Below are 20,418 nucleotides of genomic sequence, written 5' to 3'. Positions count from 1 at the left end.
TGGACACCCTTCGTCCTGTTGCCAAGAGCAATCGTCTTTGCAGCTGCGTAGCATTCTCTGTTCTGTTTCGACGGGCTGTTAACCGTATATACCGGTCATCAGTTGCTGTAGTGGCGCGTGGCCGACCTTGCTCTGGTCGACGTCTAACATTTCCTGTTTCTTGGAACCGATTCCACAGCCTTACAACAACACCAACAGCGTCCGCGACACTACGTTGTGTTTGCCCGGATTCCAGTCTGCCTATAACACGCCATGCCATGGATTCCGGTAAATCACGTTGTTGAGACATCCTCAAGTCACCTTGTCTCAAAAAAAAATACTGCGCAATCGAATTTCACAGTTACGGCAGTAAAACAGACGTTTCTGCAACATCCCGATTTCTGCCCTTACCTCCTTTTTCTGGTTTTTGACGTCATGAACTTTGATTTGCATATCAAGTTTTCTTCTTCCGTTTCCTGCTAGGCTTTAAATTATGGATGATTCATTTTATGTTACTTATCGGTATACATCTTTGCGTAATTTTGTTAAAACCATGTGCTCCCCTAATTATTTTGAGCAGTGTATATCGTTTATAGTTTTCACAATTGCATTTTTAATTGGGTTGCTTATTTAGAAATATATGGCATCCGTATTTGTTATGGGCATCTTTTTTTCAGTCACCTCGTTGGGCATTTTGCCTGTTGTGGCCTCGTATTTGTATTTGTGTATTCTATCCTATGCTAATACAGAATTTTTTACACATCTTCATTACTGAAATTTTTACAAATTTTCAAAAAAAAATGCATTAAAAATCTTTCTTGCATGAAATCAATGTAATTGAATAAAAAAAAAATGATTCAAAATAAAGAAAACTGTTCAGTGCATAAAATGTTGAAAAAAATTAAATATTGAGTCGATAAAAAAAAAATCTCATTCAAAAATTGAATTTTAAATTTTGTTTGAAATAATTTTATAAGTATTAATTGATGAAGGGAATCTCAAATCTTTTTTTCGACTTTTTATGAACTGAGAAGTTCCCTTTTTACTTTGAAATAGTTTTTTTATGCAATTTCATTGATGGCACGAAATGTGTTTTTAATGCATTTGTTTTGAAAATTCGTAAGAAATTAAGAATCGGAGATATTTAAAATTTTGTACTAGCAGAGGATGGAGAGCACAATCAAGAAGAACACGTGTGAAAACATTTGAAACAAATCAATGGATAAGTAATGTTATTTTTAATGACATTTCTACATAAGCAAGTTTTTACCGTGTTAAAAGGTAGAAGATCCCCTTAAGGGCATTAAACTGATGCCTCGAAATTCTTTTAGCGCAGGGGCTCAATTCAAAAACGTCTAGTGGGTCACTAACGTGAGCATAAGCGGAGATAGACTTGAAAGTCTTGGGCATGATGATGATGATGATGTCAATTCGTATATACGCAAATATCAGTCGGCTTTATTTTTGACGCTAGGGGGATACCCACCTCGTATCTCCGTCCATACAACCATCTTCGAACGGCACATTTTTAGATCACGTCCTGGAAATTTGCCGCGGACAACTCATTTGAATCTGCCGCCGGTGACTTGAGTGATCTGGAACTTGCCTCGGGTCACTTAAGTGATCTGTAAATGTGCCATTCACCACTTAATTGAAGTGAGAATGTGCCGCGGACCACTCAAGTGATCTGGATGAGCTCCCCGGGTTACTTATGTGATCTGTAAATGTGCTCCAGGTCACTTAATTGAATCGATGTAAATCAGCCCGTTAACTTGAGCGATCTGGAAATGTACCGCAGACCACTTAATTGAAGCGAGAATGTGGCGCTGACGGCTTAAATTATCTGTAAATTTCCCCGAGGTCACTTGAGCGATATGGGAAGGTGCCGCAGGTCATTATGACCTGTGCCCCAGGTCTAGTAAATGCTCCGTCTAGTAAAATTCATTGATAACTTGAGTGATTTGGCAAAATGTGCCACTCAGTTCATTTTTACAAAGTTATCTTTGAAATCGAAGGACAGGTAAGATGATTTCGGGGCCACAGTTGGCCCGCGGCCTATGGGTTCAGCATGTGTGTTTCGGGGGGGGGGGAGTGCGTCTTCGCGCCTATATAACGATCTGCCTCTGTTGAAACCCTCTTATTAACACCCCGAACCTGTCAGATCAACTGCCAGTGGGCGGAGTCAGCTTTTGTTCTGAGTTTGATAACAGGAAGAGAGAGAGAGCGAGAGACGGTGTTGTCTTCCCATCCCTTCTTGGTAGTATGGGAACACGCGTACAGTATCAATAATAGAAAATGCCAGCGTATTTCTCTTCCTCGTGTTCGGTGGGAGGGGAAGCACTCTCAGATGCACAAAATCGGGAAAGAAATATTCTTCTTGCCAAAAGGTGTGGCATTTTGCAGATAGGGTTCAGTGATCTCCGCTGTGACGGTTATAATGTGGATCTGCGAAATTTTAAAAACCGTTTAAAAGGTTAATATACAAGGGTGCTCAACCTTTACGAAAGAGCGAGCCCCGCTTAAATGATCTTCTTCTTCTTCTTACCAGGCAGGGACCTGGCTCTGTCCCGCTAGGGATATTAGCCATTTACTCGGCTGAGTTGGTCCGCGCTGGAGTTAAATGATCTGTAAGTGTGCCGCGGGCCGCTTAAGTGTTCTGTAAATATGCCACGGGCCATTTAAATGCGCTCGAATAGTGCCGCAGATCACTCCACTGATTTATAAATATGCCGCAGGTCACTTGACTGATCTGGAGCTGTGCCGTGGGCCGCTTGAGTGATTTAAAACGGATGCTGCAGGTCACTTAATTTATCTGGAACTGTGCCGCGGATAACTTGAGTGATCTTTAAATACACCGTGGGCCACTTAAGTGATATGAAACTGTGCCATAGCCAACTTGAGTGATGTAGAACTTCTCCGCGGTCACAAGTGATCCGTATAAATGTCCCGCGGGCCACTCGATTAATCGGTAAATGTGCTGTGGGTTCTTTAAGTGGCCTGGAAATGTAACACGGGCCACTTAAGTGACCTTGAAATGTGCCGCAGGACACTGAATCCGGGTTTTCTTAGGAGTAGAACTTCTGTGCCGTGTGCAACGTGAAAATGCTGATTGGTTAATAACCTGAAATTCAGGTTTTTTGACCAATCAGCGTTTTCACGCTGCACGCGCTGAAGAAACCTGCTCCAAGGAAAACCCGGCTTTAAGATATAATAAACATGATACAACGGCTTTAAGACCAAAACGATTCACGACTTGACCTCGTCCCCCCCCCCCCCCCCCACTATTGAAGGAAGGACGGGAAAGCAAAGAGAGATGGAAATTAAGATAAAACAGCTCCGGCGGTCACTTGTCTATGCTATCTTTGCGTATTGATATTAATGTTCTGTACTCTCTATTGTGTGTCATCCCCGTAAGGGGCGCCAGTTTTCACAAGGAAAACAAAAATATTACATATAATCTGCATAAAAGTTATGGCTACTCGCTTTAATCGCTGCGCAGAGGGTGAAAAATGGATGAAGGGGGTACGGACCGCTATCGCAGCGGACTTCGGGACCCGATTAGAAATGTCATTTCAATGTCAATGGCTTTAAGATATCTTTAAATGCGCGGATCAGTTCATTTTTAAAAAATAACGATAGCAGCTTTGGACCACCCTCGAAGAATAAGAACTTTTTGGGCCGCACTCGTAATAACAACGATGACTGAGAACACTTTGAAGCCCGAATCCTTGCAGGCATTTATCGTTGAAATGTCATCCGATATCTCAAAGGCTGATCGACGATATCTCGCCGATGATCGAGCGTAAATAATTTTTTTACAATGAGCGTGGAGATAGTGTGAATGCGATTGTCTTCTCTCTCCATCTCTCTCTCCTACTTTTATCTCTAAAGACGAATGTCTTTCTCCCGATTCGCCACTTTTATCTCCTCGTGCCCGTAAATGTATCGCAAAAAGATATCTCTTCTGTTTTTCTTTTCTCATTTTACGAGTCTTTCAGATTCAAGGTCCAGTTGAGAAAAGGCTGCTTCTCGCAACATCAGCAAGTGCGACCTTCAAAAAACATTTGCATCGAAATATATCTTCTAAGAAGAGTGTCGGGGTACGTATTTCAATTTGTACCAAATTACTCGGAAATGATAGTCGGGGCCGCAAATAGATTCTCGGTCAACCGGGACAAGCACGCATTTGTCCCACAATATTCGAGTAATATTCAAGGAGAGGTGGAAGCGAGATTGTTCGACCTGCAGGAAAATGCTGGCCCTTTCATTCATTTAAAAACGTGTCGGAAACAGCGCTGCGGGTCACTTAAGCGTTCTTTTAATGCGCCGCGGTTATCTGTAAATACGCCGTGAGTCACTCAAGTGATCTGAAACGGTGGTGCGAGTCACTCAAGTGATCCAAAACTGTACCGCGGGTAGTTTAAGTGCTCTGGAACTGTACCAGGGAGATCTGCAAATATGTCACTGGTCACGTAAATGATCTGGGAATGTGCCGCGAACCATTTTCGTGATCCGTAAATCTGACACGAGCCACTTAAGTAGTATGGAACTGCACCGCTGGTCACTTAAGTGATCTGGAAATGTGCTACTTTGTTCATTTTTGCGAAATTATGTTTGAGGTCGCGCGTCGAATCCAAGGACTACTTTTGACCCGCGGACCATGGGTTGAGAATATATGGGTTAAAGGGTGAAATCTGCGCCCGCCCCGTCCCCTTTAGTCCGATGCCTGGGGCACCAGATTCCCCTCCATAGTTGCGGCCCTGATGATAGTGTATTAGCACATACTCTCTCTCATTATTGTCTTCTACGCCACTCTTTCTCTTAGGTATACAAGTGAAAGTGAAAAAAATAAAATGTATTCACGCAACAAATGTCATATCAAGATGATGCATCGCGATGTGCAGTGAAACCTCCCTCTGAATGGCCACTTCCATTTCTTAGAACTGTTTTGTATTTTCTCGTCCTAAATTTACCCAAAAGCCTCATCTTCTAAAGAGCCACTTCTATCCGGCTCAGGGGCATAGGCATAAATATGTAACGGTCCCATGGCTTCGATCCCCCACCCCCATGAAATTTTTGAGCCCTCTCACTATTTCCTATAATATTACGCCTATGCTCAGAGGTATATGCAGGGAGGATCATGGTGGGGGGGGGGGCTGCTCTTCCAACCCCAAATTGAAAAAAAAAGTGAAATCGTAAGTATTATATGCCTTTATATATGCCATCTTAATTTGTCAATTTTGTCATCTTAATTAATCAAATGTAAAATGTTTTTTTGGAGGTAACCCAAAATGCTCTCGGAGATATTTCTTTTGCTCTTCCCCCCCCCCCCCCTAATGGCCAATAGATAGAAAGAGATGCGTAATTTCATTTTATTTCTTATTAGACTTCATATTTACTTGGGTGACGCAAGAGAAAGTAAATACTGTCAATCATCTTGAACCCCCGTCCCTTGGACTGGAGGGTGTTGTCTGCTCCCCCCCCCCCAATAAAGGGGGGGGGGCATTCAGAAGTCAAAGAGGACACGAATCATTTAGTCTATTTTTATGTTCTTTTTTTTGCAATTTTACTCGACGGCGATTACTGTATACCGTTTCCATGCTCTACCCTTGGCTCATGAAGTGTTTCGATCTTTCATAATGGTGGGGGTGGGGATTCTACGAATTTAATTTGTCTTTGCTACAACGCGGCGGGATTTATGAGAGCTCTATAGGTGCGTCGGAAGTGTTTTAGACCTTTTCATGCTCGGCTTGAGCTTTACCTACGAGATTTTCATTTCTGAGACAATTCTAGGGGTGCTCGTACTCTTGATACAAAATTCTAAAGGTGCGTCTACGTCAGAGTTTCTCCCAACCTTTTTGTTCCATCGCTCCCTTCTCCAGAATTTTTTTTTTATCCCACCGCAAACTAACCCATGGGATCCTATGTTGTAGCCGTAGCCTCTACCGCCCCTTGGACCATTCCATCGCCTCCCGGGAGCGACAAAAACCAAATTCCCAAACATAGCTCGAATCTGGAGTAACACCAATGGTAGCACGATATCTGTGCGTTGCGCAACTGAAAATCGATGATATGTTTTACGGCCAAATAAACATTTCCCGACAAAAAGTTTATTTAAATACAGTAGAATCTCGCTAACCCGAACTAATTGAGACCTGTTCAGACTAGCGAAGAGTTCGGATTACCGGGGTTTGTCTTTTAAACAAACTGCAATAATAGTATCCCTACTGGTGGGATAAAAGTTACAGACCACATAATTCCGTTTAATAATGACCAAAAGGGGTGCAGTAACCCAGGTCGATACGATACTCGCCTGAAGTACCTAAGGATGTTTAGAGGTGTCGCGAGTTCGATACCCGCTTCGTCCCTGTCAGAAAACTTTCCGGACACAGGGATACAACAGAAACGGCGACATGACCGCAGAAAACATTGCTACCGCATAGAGTGCCACCATCGAGTGATTAGCGCACCAACCTCTCGATGAGTATAAAAAACAAGTCTGCCGTTCAGAATCGGCAATAAATTTTAAGTCCCGGTCTAAAAGAAAAAAAAATTAGCCCTCATGTGCAGAAAATGACCGTGGTGTGACAAAAATGATTAAATGATCAATAATGACCAAAACAATTACGGGGAAATTAAAGTGATCTTTTTAAGGGCCGTTGGATTAAACAGATTTTCAGATTAGCGGGGGTCTATTGTAACGTACTTCAAACCCCCCGTTTAACGGTCACCCTGAGATACGGTCGTGGACACCATTTTTATCATTCGTTCTATTGGACTAAAGCATTACCTCCTAGTACAACCTAGAACCTCTAGCAGGTAATGGCTGAAACCCCTGTATGGACAACAATAATGCAATTTTGGTTCGAATTATGCTCACTAGATGGCAGCAGAAGTTTAAATATTAGATCAACTCATTTATATTTGGCTACTTTTAAATGAAATTTTGGTTTGAAGTTTGTTAATGTTTTTTTTTTTTTTTTTTGTGGCAATTCTCTGATGTCCGCTTAGAATCTGAAATCACGCGTTGCTAGTTGTGTTCCTATATTTTACATTATTCCACGCTGTTTAATATGACCAGCTCTAATAATCGTCGTTCTTTATCACTAGGAAAAAAAATGTCTCAAATACAGTGAAAAACGCAAAATTGGAGTTCGTGCTCTTACAAATGAATCAAATGCATTGATTAAATACATTTTCCTGTAAACGCAATGATGTAAAGAGATCTGTCTTTAGTCTCGCAGCTTAAATACATTTTGAAGGAGTTGAAATACTCAGCAAAACCTACCAAACATCGATGGATCAGTTCTCCGAAAGATGATAATTCAAGACATAAACTTTGCATGATATTTCTTTTGTAATTTTAATTGCGTGTCTATGCGATAATTTTGTATTTCCATGACTTTAAACGCATCTCATATTGTCAAAATTTTATTCATATTCAAGTGAAGAACCATTTCAGTCTTTGGTTTATGTCTTACCATGTAATATAATTTAAACCCTCTGTGCGATCACTCCTCTTTTACGGGCAATCGGGTTTTTTTATCCCACGAGTGTTCGCGAAATAGGGGTTTTACTGTAATTACAAATATCATATTTGTGAAAATTAATGTACAACTCTACCAACTCCTCTCTCTCTATCAATATAAAACTCGTGAACGCTCCACCATCCCTAAACTCATGATGCAGTGATAGCAAAATGCAAGCGTGGAACTCTCAAATCCAGTGCCACCATCGCAGTATTTTAAGAATACTCGAGCAACCGCAACACCCCATCTCTGATGCCTCTGAAACCACGTGAATACTCTGAGAATAGTCGGTGAAAGAAATTAAACTCAAGGTTAATGATGACAATAATTGTGAAAATGTTGTTTCACCAGTGTTTATTACCGAGAGAAAAGAAACCTGATTAATTAATTTGGTAGCATGCCTGTCAGAAATCTAGAAAACCATAAAACTAATCATTTAAAACCAGTTTTATAAGGAATCATAGAGTACACAATATAACGAGAACAGGTTCTTACATGCAACTGCTGAATGAATGAAATGAAAACACATTATTATAATGAGAGACGCATCTTGCCTTATTTACATTTCAGTTAAATTCAAGATGGAGACGAAGTCGAAAGCCCCCTTACCTCTGTACCACAGAGTAGACGGACTCGTGGTCAGCCAAATGTTCTCCGTCGAAGCTGTACGTTCGGCCCTGGCATATAAACCTCGCGATGACGACATCTTCATAGTTACGTACCCGAAATGTGGTACGACGTGGACCCAGAACATCGTGGCCCATATCCTCAGAGAAGGGAAGCCTTTCGACTCGGCGCTGGAGTTTTTCACTCAGACCCCGTTTCTGGAGCTCACGGGAGCCGAAGCAGCCGAGAAAATGAAGAGACCGGGTGCCATCAAGGTAAGACTTTTTTCATACTATTTCCGAGGGTCCATCGAAGGTCACCATGGGCGTATATTCAACGAGAGGTAATCTATTGTTTTTTCCTCGATCTGTAGCTCCATCTCCCGTTCAACTACACGCCGTATTCACCGCAGGCCAAATACATTTTCGTCGCCCGTAATCCCAAGGACTGCGTCGTCTCTTTCTACCACCACATGAAAAATATACCGGGATACCAGTTTGAAGATGGAAGCTTCGACGACTTCTTCGAATTGTTCATGGACGGGGAAGTCGATTTCGGAGATTATTTCGACACTCTTCTCTCGTGGTACGAACACAGGAACGATCCCAACGTCCTCTTCATTACTTTCGAGCAGCTCAAGAAAGACACCAAGAGACTCATCATGCAGATCGCCGAATTCCTCGGACCAAAGTATAAGGTAAATGTACTATATATTTCATTACAGGTAACTTATTGGAAATTTTATACGCAAGTGGAGAGAGAGCTTACGTATTTAGAGCTATCTTATAGAGCAGTGATTCCCAACGTGGGCGATGGAATGTTCCAGGGGGCGGTAGAAGCTACGGGTATAACATAGGATCCTATGGGTTAGATTGCGTTGGGGGCGATAGGAGAAAAAAATTTCTGAAGAACGGGGGCGATATGGCACAAAAAAGGTTAAGAAACTACGTTAGAGTTTCATTTTCATACCATGTCGAAAATTCTCGCTGTGGATGCCACAACCAATGAGCATGTTTTTTTTTATTTGCAAAGACAAACATAAAACTCATAATAAGACAAAATACAAAAACAGTGAACAAATACAAAACGATATACAAAAAAATACAAAACGATATACAAAAAATACAAAACGATATACAAAAAAATACAAAATAGAATGCGCGGAAAACAGAATGAAGAAAAATAAACATACACACTTTTTAACCTGCAGGAATTTACAAAAATGTAACAGGGCTATAACCACCATAATAACAGTGAACCAAAAAAAGAAAAATAACAATAATTTAGTCAATAAATTAATTAGTTTCAATTTTTCGGTAGGCTGAAACCATATTTAATCCTAGAGGAAAATACGGGACTTTGGTACAGAAAAACTCTAAAAATTGCCAATTGGTACTAAAAGCAAAACTGCTAATTATGACATGAAATTACATGAAAAATACAACTTTATTGTGGAAGGGAGTCGTTTCCGTGGAATAATATACAGTAGGCATCCTGAACCTGTTGCTCGTGAGCGCAGTGTGATGCTCACTACTACTACTACTACGAAACCGTACATGCACCTCTCTCGTCAACGTTCCTTTGGGAAATTTCTAATGAATAGGTGCATGTCGGAATATGTTGTACATGTGTGGCCCTAACGTATTTATGATGACAGTTATGTGTGTTTCGTGTTCGAGAAGTACTGCCGTGATGCTCACTGAAGCATCCAAGAGTGGTCAATGCTATTGCTCGATTTCAAATGCGTCTTAGTCGATTTCCCTGGATGAACCACCGGTCGGTACTCGCTACACTATTAGCACCCCCTACTCCAGCTGTTCATCCCGTGACCACCCGACAAACCCGCTGCAACACCACCATACTGGTGCCCTCGTCAACACCCGCATCTCTTTGCAATATTAGAGCAGCAATTGATCATAATAAACATAATAAGTCCATAGCCTCGAACAAATAAACACATTAGTTCGAGAGTGTAATGGAAGACAGCACCTGGACGATGCTCATGTAAACATAACAAACATTTACTGCACACGTCAACATAACGAAGCATAAGAAATAAGAGATTTAACTGATGACAGGATTCGATGGTTACATTTACATGTGGGCAGAGTTGGCTCTACGGCTGTGCGACCCGTGCGGCCCCATGAGGCACCGCAATAAGGAGGAACGCCGAATCAAAAGTAGGGGAAATATAATAGATGCAGAAAAATTTGGAAAAACGTTTGGTCTGTAAAAATTCGAACTATGATTGGACTGGGTGAAATAATGTGTGAAGTGGAAACTGTATATATTTTTTTATTCATACCCATGGCGTATACAAGTCTGCGATTTTTCTGTGGGTCATTTTACTGGTGCGGATTATACGCCGGAGGTTCGATGAAAAGATGTGCCACGCGGGTGAAAATTTTGTTTTGAGCCGCTCTTGCATGCGGGGAAGAATATACAAATACAACGCCACAACAGGCAAATTGCCCAACGAGGTGGCTGACTTAAGAACATCATGGATCCCCGAGCCATTTTTTGGAGGCCCTACCTACTACTACTACACCACACATGCACCCCCCCCCCGCCCCCCCCAACGAATCGGTACATGCGGTAATGTGCGTGTACGTGTAGTGAAACCTGACGTGAAGTTTTTGTTGTTTCTCTGTAATGCTTGTTATGTGTAGTGCTGCCATCTGCCACTAGTTTTTCTAACTATGAGTGAAGTGTTATGATTGAATGATTTATCGTTGTAGGACTGTTGCTCTCTGTGGCGAGACTTTTTAACGGGGAGATCGGCTCGCATTTGCGCCTTGAAGTTGGGAACCACAGAAAACCAACTTCAGCCGACCACCACTGTGGGGTTCGAACCCGGATCCTCGCATCGCGAGTCCGTCACTATAACCACTCGACCACCACAGCGGCCCGCCACAGCAGCATGATACAGAAAATACAGCAAACATGAAAATTACATGAAAAGCTATGAAGAGATTTTTAACGTAATTATAGTATATCTTTGTGTATATTTACGTAATTATAACCGTTTTGTAGGCATAGGCGTCTGCAGAGGGAGATCGCTCCCCCTTTCAGTAAAAAGTTATATTACTACTACTACTGCTAAACCACAAATGTACCTCGTCCATATTCCTCTGCGGGACTTCTAATGAATTGGTACATGTTAGAATGTGCGTGTCCGTGTTGTGAACCTGACGTGAAGCTTGTTTCCTTGTAATGGTTATTATAGTGCTGCCATCTACCACATATTTTTCGAATTATGAGTGAAGTGTAATGTTTGAAGATTTTACCGATGTAGGCCTGTTGCTCTCGGCGGCGAGACTTTTTGATAGGGAGATTGGCTTGTATTCGCACATCGAAGTTGGAACCACAGAAAGCCAACTTCAGCCGACCACCACTGCGGGACGGTGGGGTTTGAACCCGGGAGCTAACGATGCGAGTCCGTCGCTAAAATGTTGTATTGGTGACATAGATGGGCATTCACCCCCCCCCCGTTCCCTATACACACCCTCGATGACCACCCCCCCCCCCCTCCACCTCGTGTACGAAGGGTCTGCATCCGCTCGGTTTTGTAGATGAGGGGTACTGACGGCACTCGTGATTCGATATACGGTTTACTGGTGTACAAATATAATGCATAATACCGGAAGAAATTCGAAAAATCTAATGTGATTCGTATGTCCGTAGCAAATGCTGGAATCTGACCCGGATTTGATGCGAAAAGTGGAAGAGTACAGCAGCATCAAATACATGAGCGAGTTCTTCAATCAGAAGATCGCAGAGATGGAGCAAATACCTTTGGAGACGATCCTCAACCACCCGGATATACCTGATGGACTCAAACACATATTCACCACGACTAAATTCTCCAAAGGCGGGCAATTCGCTCTCATTCGCAAAGGTTTTCTCTTTCCATAATATATTTTTCTCATATTTCTTGACAACTAATACTCATTCATATACAGGGTGGATACTATCAACCGCCCAATATTAATACACGTGATTCCTTGTGAAAAACTTATACGGAAAAGTGTTTTCCGTTTTAGGATCGGACAAATATTAAGGGAGTTTTAAGGTTTTGAAATTTTGTGACGTGTCGGTTTTCTAACGGTCAGTCACACCACAAACACCCAACGAAAAAAAATTTCCGCATGCAGTGGGTTGCCGCTAATTGAAAATGAAATTAACACATTTAATCCCAAAATAGAAGCCAAGTTCAGTTTTTTCTTTCACGATTGGCGCTTTTTCTTCTTCGTGTAGAGTGGTTTTAACCTTGCTATTACGTACTACCTCAGCCCCACTATATTGGAAAATTTTCACCAGCTTTGTAAAGTCTTGGCCAAATGAGATCTATTGGAAAAATTGTTTTCCCAAAATCAACACTTTTTCCAAAGTGTGGAAATTTCCTTTCCTTCACTGTTAAGTCAAAATTTTTTTAGGGAAAGGGTAAGGGAAAAAACTGTTTTTTTTTGCACAGCTTTAGCTTTCTTGATTACTCTCAAGGTTATAGCATTGCTATCAGCGCAAAACCGACAAATTATACGTTGGGTGTACATTCGGTGAATTTGGCAGGATTGGAACGTAACATCATCAATTTTTAATGTATTATAACTCTTTAATTATTGGTCAAAATCAAAAAACTGAAAACGCTTTTCCATACTAGTTTTTCACTACGAATCACGTGTGAATTATTGGGTGGTCAATAGAATAGTATCATCACTGTATTAAATGGATATTTCCGTCTGTAAATTTTATAACCTGTACATTTTCTGTGATGTTGCAGGTGCGACAGGTGACTGGAAGAACATGTTATCCGAGGAACAAAATGAAAGATTAAACAAAAAGTTTGAAGAGAGGACCAAAGGGACAGACATTCCTGATTTGTGGAAAGAGTATATGAAATAGTCATTACGTTGTATAAAACACTGATTCTGTGTATATCAGGATGAGTCAGAAGTTTTGCAATATACGAATCACTTGATTGAACTCTTGCCGATGGTTTGATGGTGAAGAACCACGCTATTCGGTGAGATGACAACCCCGCTCGATAACCACAGAATGCTACTCATCATTTGGTCTGGCTCAGGGCCTTCGAATCTTCAGTTTTTGCATACCGGACTTCAGCTCAAGGCCACCCTTACCAGACGCGGTGCGAAAATAATAGTGGGGCCAGGGGCGTCTAAAGAATTTTTCTCCCCCTCCCCAATTTTTTTATTTGGTGGATAGAAAATTCTACTTACGAAATGTCATATATTATTATAGAATATACAGGAATGCTAAAAAAAAATCCATTATAAAGAATATAACTGAATTAACGCGAAAATTAATGGGAATTTTGATATGATACAAATTTTAAATTTGTGAAAGAAATAATTCCAGAACTTATAGAAATTCGGAATTAAAGAAGGGAAGAAATGGTTCCAAAATTAATGAATATTCAGAATCTATGAAGGAAATAATTCCAAAGCGGGACCTGGTGAGAGATCGAACCTGTCACACACCCCTAAGAGCAGCTCTGATCATCGAGATTCTTGCAATCCGAGCCATATTCCTTGAACCATCTGATTGCTGTGCTGATATCCACAACTAGGTACTTTGTCAGCCGGTGCAAGCACACATTTTGGCGCCCCGTGTAATGTAGAAGGAGCAGTTAAAGGATGAATTTAGTGCCCCCCAGCTAGTCCAGCGATCAGGGCATCAGACCCTCTTCCCCCACCCCAATCAGTTGCGGCCCTGTTGAGATCAACCGCCTTTTTGCCAAATAAATGGATTGCGCACACTTCGTTATGATCCGATTCACACTCGTAAAAAGCAAAAATTATCGAATCGGACATAGTTTCATTTTTTGCGTCTCGCGAATCTCACATTGGAACGAAGCAATGCATATCTATCAGCCGTGTAGGACGTTGATTCCTTCTATAGTGGTTAACCAAACCTTCACAAGTGGTTAATTTTCCAGTGATGTTTTATTCTGATGTGCAAACGATGCTCGTATGTAAATATCGCAATACCTTTGACTCATCCCATCGCATAGGATACGGAATCGAGGAATTCTGTCTAAAATGTAATCATATATTTTATTGCATTTGGCTTTTCTCAACATATTTTTAACGGAGAAGGTAAAATAAGCCGATAAATTCATTATAATAAAAGTGAACAAAAGTTATTCTTTGAGCCTCAACTCACTCGTACAAACAAAAAATGAATGGATTTTTCATATATTTTTCTGAAATGAAATCAAGATTTCAAAACCAGAAGAATTTGACCTTTTTTTAGCTGAAATCATTTTACGAATGCCCATCCGTATTTGCTGACTCTGACCCAAATTAGCTTTAGTTTTGATGCGAATCGCAGATGTCATTTACATATACAAAGTCACAAACGATTTGAAAAATCAATAATTTGCAAATTATTCGCAGTTAAATGACGTGGTTCCCATAGAGAAATGCACAGAAAGAAATAGATCCCCCCCCCCCCCGTAATAAAAAAATTTTCTTTTCGATAAAGAATCTTTTTTAAAGCATAAATTTCGTTTTTTGGTAATTCACCAACTTGCACAAAGTCACGGGTGACAATTTTTTTTTTACAAATTTGCATCGTTTATAAATGTTTTACATTAGATCGAAATGTAACGTTTAAAAAGAATTCTGAAACACATCTGAGGAGTTAATAATACTATTCATAGGAATTATTAATTTTTCACTGCACTGAAATTATTGCGCAATTAAATTTTAATTATTCACGAGGGAGACCATGAAGTTCGAAAGGGATTTCAGACGACTGTTCCGATGGTTTGTATTTTCTCGTATTGACTATGCAGAGCACCGATTCTTCGTATGGAAGAAGGGGATGTTTTATAGGCGTCCTTCTATATGAAAGTGATATACACTCAAAGATATATACGGGAAGAGGGGGGAATGACAACGTGGATTCGTGAACCAGACCAGACCAGAATTGAATTTGGAGCCGATTCCCATCCGTTTTGGGGACGACTGTCGGCATACGAACTGACCAAGAAGGTCTATGAAGAGGGAAAAGGAAAAGAGTTAGAAGAAAAAGTGGAAAGATATAGTAATATGCGTCAGACTATACAAAATTAAGTCAGGAAAAAATGCCACCACAACCAAAACCAGTTCCATCAGCAGGCCACATTTTTACATCTACAGACAAATTCTAAAAGTTCAGGGTGGAAAAGAGGACAAATAAAAAACACTGCATGGGTATCGCAGCGCAAAAACCTCATTCAATTTTAAGGATCAATATAAAGTACAAATGCGTGGTATAACAATATACAAGAAAATGAAATAAGACACTTTACACAGTTCTGCTCAGTAAGTGCTCATCAAAAATAAGTAAACATGAATATGTACACAATAAGACAATTGAAGGAATTTACCTTCAAAACAAGAATTTACAAAATTTCACAAATATTCCAGGAGTTGTACTACAGACGATTCCAATCCAGATGTAGAATTTGTTGTGGTCTTCTATATTTTCCCAATAAATGAGCATCATAATCCACAACGTCTCTCAAATGTTGATGCTCCGACTCTCTCATCCTATCGTATTGCTCACCATTTATTTTCTTTATGTAGTCAAATATGTGGGGAATTTTTAAGTAATTCCTGATGTTGATACCTCTAATGTACCATGGTGCTCTAGTGTATCTCCTGAGGAATTTGTTCTGCACCGTCTGTAAATTTTTTATGTTCATTTTACATGCATGTGACCATGCAGGTGAAGCATAAAGCATTGTAGGTCTGATAATAGTTTTAAAAAGAATAATTTTATTTTTCAGTGTAAGTTTTGCCTGTGGGAATGTGATTTTATTTAGCATCCCTGATACTCTATTTGTTTTATTTTTAACATATTCTATGTGAGGTGTAAAGGAAAGATTTTTATTTAGTAAACACCCCAAGTATTTTACCTGTGAAACAGGTCTCAGTACACTGTCTCCAATTAGGAGAGGCTGTCTAGGAAGTATTCGTCTTCTAGTAAACCAAACAAATTTACATTTCTCAAAATTGAGTTTGATAGCTGACTTATCACACCATGATTCAACATAGTCAATGGTCTCTTGTAAATTATTTAGAGCTTGTGTAGCATCCCTACTGCTACACAAAATAGCACAATCATCTGCAAACAGAGCAATGGTTCCATTTTGTGGACCACGAATATCGTTTATGTAAAGTAAAAATAGCTGAGGTCCCAAGACACTACCTTGTGGGACCGAGGCTTGAATTGGCTTAACAGCAGATAATTTATCCTGAATTTTCACTTGGAAAGTTCTTCCCAAAAGATAATTATAGAAGAATATAATAAAATGTGGTGGGAAGTCAAGATCAATCATTTTGGAAAGCAAAGTGGCATGATCGCAACGATCAAAAGCCTTTGAAATATCCGAAAATGCAGAAGCCGCAAAATCAAAGTGGTTAAAAGCATCTGTAATAAATTCTGTGACTCTGATAAGTTACGTTACACATGAATGTTCAGCCCTGAACCCATGCTGTTCCGGTCTAATAATATTGTTTACTTTCAAAAATTGTGTGAGTCTTGAAACAATGATACGTTCGAACACCTTACTAAAATTACTCAATAGGCTGATAGGCCTGAAGTTTTGAGCAATTAAAGGATCAGTATTTGACTTATGAATAGCTTTTATGATTGATTTTTTCCAAGGTGTAGGGAAATAATTATTCTGAATAGCAGCATTAAAAATATTGTTAACAGAGTTTAAAGTGTTTACTGGAAGACATTTGAGCGCTTTATTGCTGATACCATCTATTCCAGATGCTTTTTTGACATTTAATTTGTTTATTGTTTCTCGTATCTCATTTGTGGAAGTAAGTTCCATATGGGAGTTGGTACGGCTGCCATAGTGGTGTAGATACTGAGCAACCCTACGTCTGATTCTGAGCGATGTAGCTGCAGGTTGATTAGAATTTCGTGTAAACTGCCTTTCATATCCTTCAGCAAAGGAATCAGCAATTTCTCGATCTGTAAAGACAAGTTCTCCTAAGCTATTTTTTAGTTTGTATATTCTAGTGGTCTTAGGTTTGCACAGTCTCCATGCACGCCATAGTTGCCCATTTTCTGCCGTGACGTTGCTTATAAAATCTGAGAATCTTTCGTTCACATGTGCCGCCACCTCTTTTTTGATTTCCCTTTGAAGTTTGTTTAAAATAATCTTGTCTATGTTCCCTCTAAAGGTTTGCCACCTTTTTCTCACCCTGTTTTTGTATTGTATCTTATCGAGAATTTCCTTAGGGAGACCAAAATTTTTATTACTTACGTTTTTTTCAGAGGAAACCTCGTTAATTGTGTTCTTAATAAGTGTAGTTATATGTTCTACTGCCTGATCAATGTCTTGGGCACTAGGATCATTTAATTCCAAAGTAGGTAAATTATCCAGTATTTCAGTATATTTTACCCAATCAACTTGTTTCAAAATTTGTTTTTTCCTAGGGATTAAGAAGTCAATAGAGACGAAAAGTGGATTATGTGTTGAGTAAAGAATAGGTTTAACATGCATTTGTATGTCATGAAGAAAATTTTTTGCAATACCAAAATCTATTACATCAGGCTGTCCAAAATTTTGTGGAGGATGGTGCGTTGGTTCAGGTGAAGAGATGATATCCAAGAAATTGTCCAAACAAAATTTCCTCAGGATTCTGCCCTGCCTGTTTGTGGTCCTAGAGTAAAACAGTGATGATTTGCAATTCCAATCACCAATTGCCATAACTGGGATAGATGTGTTGAATATTTCTCTTAAAAGTTCAAGGTCCACAAGATTGTTAGGTGGTTTGTATATAGCACAGAATCTCATTTTGACTCTGTTTATGAAAATTGTAGCTGCAACAGCCTCTATGTTATGAGAATTTGGCAAGGAAAATTGTTGACAAGGGATATGATTTCTCACAAATAATGCAACACCACCTCCACGATTATGAATTCGATCATTTCTAAAACACTGATAACCATTTATGTCGAATTTGTTGCTCAGAAGGAGCCAGGTTTCACTAATAAGCGCTATATCCACCTGATAGTCATAGAGTGTTTGTTTAAAAAGTTCTTTTGAGCCACTCAGACTACCAGCATTCCAGGCCATTAAGCAAAGTGGCCTGGGGGGGGCGTTAATTAATTGTGTAATTGTTAGGAATTTCCAGAATCTGAATCAAAGTTTCAATAATCAGCTGTACTTTGGTAGGGTCAATACTAGCTGATTTAAGTAATTTATCAAAACTCTTGATAAGTGTATTGCTTTCTGTTGGGGAGCACCTTTCGATGACTACATTTTGTTCTTTCATTGTAGGCAAAACTGCTGTGCAGTTTACAGTTCCAGAGTCTTTTATGGGGTTTGTTAATTTGCCTTCCTCTAAAACATCAATTGTCTCTTCATGAGATGGATTCGTGAAGCTGGCTACCTGAGCCTAATGTTTCAGTGCCCAGGGCTACAACTGTTTGGTCCTCAAATAGCGTATATGGCGCATTCATCAGTAATGCAGTCAGTGGAATGCAGCCATTGGTTAGTCATTTGGATGGGTGGGCTCACATCGCGATAACCCTGGTTCGATTTTCACAGGCCACGCAGTAATGGTCGGCTTAAACTGATTTTCTGCGGTTTTCCAATTTCGACGCGGGAATGCGAACCGAACCTCTCCTCGGAGAGCATACAATTATGACCTTCAACATTTAAAATTCACGCACAATACGAACACAGAAAATAAACTAGGCTGAGGAAAAAAAAAAAAGCTTAGTCATTTGCTTCTGAATTTGGAAGGCGGATGCCAGCACTCCTTGAGCATATAGCAGGTATTCTAAAAACAGTATCGCGCTCAAAAAAGCCTAACAATAAAGAATAAATTAACTGAAATTTGTCAACTGCTTTTTTGGGCATTTTGCCTGTTGTGGCGTTGCATTTGTATTAAGGAACAAACTTCCTTTTACTTACATAACGACACACATTCCTCGTGATACTCCTCTCTTTCAGCGAAGGGTTTGAGGGATACACAAAACCGTATCAAAGATGACCAACGGAGTGAAACTATATGAATTGATGCGGTTAAATATTAAAAGTCAATACGGAGACATAAATTTTTATTTCATGCTTGAAAAGGTGTAAATAAAAAGTTGAAATCAATGTTATTGCGTGGATATTAACTCAGAAGTAGGTCCGACTCATTATTTCGTTTTTTGGGCTTCGTATATCTCTAAGCGAACTCAATATTTGCAAAGTCAAGAACTCAATTATCAATTCTTAAAATTATTGATGTGGTGGAAAACGCTCCGCGTTTCCCCTACAGTAAAATCGGGGATTTTAACAGTGATTTCTATGGGAATCATCCTTTGCCTGTCCCTCAAAGTGATGCGGATGATAATTATGATGTCTATGAGAAAAGCCTCGGTGAGCTGAGCTGAATAGAGCCTAATTTGCCAGTTCCGTGGCACAATTTTTAAAGGTCACGCTACTGGTCTTATCCGTGGGTCACTACAGGAGTGACCTATCTTGTGGGGTGAGAGTGAGTGTATGTGAAAATGTGTGTAAGATGTGGTGTAAGGACAAATTTGGGAATTAAGTTAAAAGCTCCAACCGATTAAACTTTCAGCCGAGTCAAACAGCACCTATAAGAGAAAAGAAAAATTGCCCAAGTCCAGTGACAGAACGCCATTGGCCTAGGGCCCGCCTGCTCAGGATTGGCTGTTGACCTGTGGGAACAAAATAGACGAAAAATAAAGTCCAGAGGTCAAAGGAAAAAGAAGAGAGATAGTGAGATTTTTTCTTTTTTAAAATTTTCTAATTTTTTTGGGGTTTTTGGATTTTTTGCTAGAAGTGGTAGAGAAAATAAAAAAAAAGATAAAAAAGACATTTAGAAAGAGGACGCTACAAAAGGAAGGGGGAAGAAAAAATAGAGGAGGGGGTCCGGCCGGAGACAAGTTGCCAGGAATTAGGCGATGGTTTCCTTCGACAAATTTTGTTGGCGTCTTTCCCTCATCCGCCGTGCGAAATCGTCCATGGCTTTCTTGTTCTCAGGAGATGAGAGGACTGCCTTCACCCATTCTTGGGTAGTGAAGATGGCCATTCGAACCTTAGAGATGGCGTCATTTCTGGAGAGCCCTTCTTCTTCTGTGAGTTTGACCAATACATCCTGATAGGCCAGTTTTAATAAGTCCATTGGGTCAACCTCAGCTTCATCCAGACTGGTGTCTGGCGAGTAGGATGTGGACGTTTCGGCTGTTGCCGGGATAACAGCTGCTGGTTTGGGCGTTTGAATCGGTTCCGCTGCTCTCTGGATACCCTTGATGGTTT

At 40.2% G+C, this 20,418-nt stretch overlaps 1 protein-coding gene across 1 annotated transcript; it reads left to right on the top strand.

Moving 5' to 3' along the window:
- The first annotated feature begins 3,684 nt into the window (after positions 1-3,684).
- LOC149075208 (sulfotransferase ssu-1-like) lies at positions 3,685-14,277 on the top strand. The gene is made up of 5 exons (XM_089242491.1): positions 3,685-4,079; positions 8,079-8,389; positions 8,488-8,811; positions 11,799-12,012; positions 12,895-14,277. Exons 2-5 carry the CDS (start codon positions 8,090-8,092, stop codon positions 13,014-13,016), a joined length of 960 nt encoding a protein of 319 aa, XP_089098617.1. The 5' UTR covers positions 3,685-4,079; positions 8,079-8,089; the 3' UTR covers positions 13,017-14,277.
- The last annotated feature ends 6,141 nt before the right edge of the window (positions 14,278-20,418 follow it).

Source organism: Pholcus phalangioides, unplaced genomic scaffold, assembly GCF_987345545.1.
Source record: "Pholcus phalangioides strain wild (caught in Gottingen) unplaced genomic scaffold, Ppha-v1.0 ptg000015l_1, whole genome shotgun sequence".
NCBI lineage: Eukaryota > Metazoa > Arthropoda > Arachnida > Araneae > Pholcidae > Pholcus > Pholcus phalangioides.
Note: the sequence above shows the minus strand (reverse complement) of the source record. Positions and strands in the feature narration are given on the sequence as shown.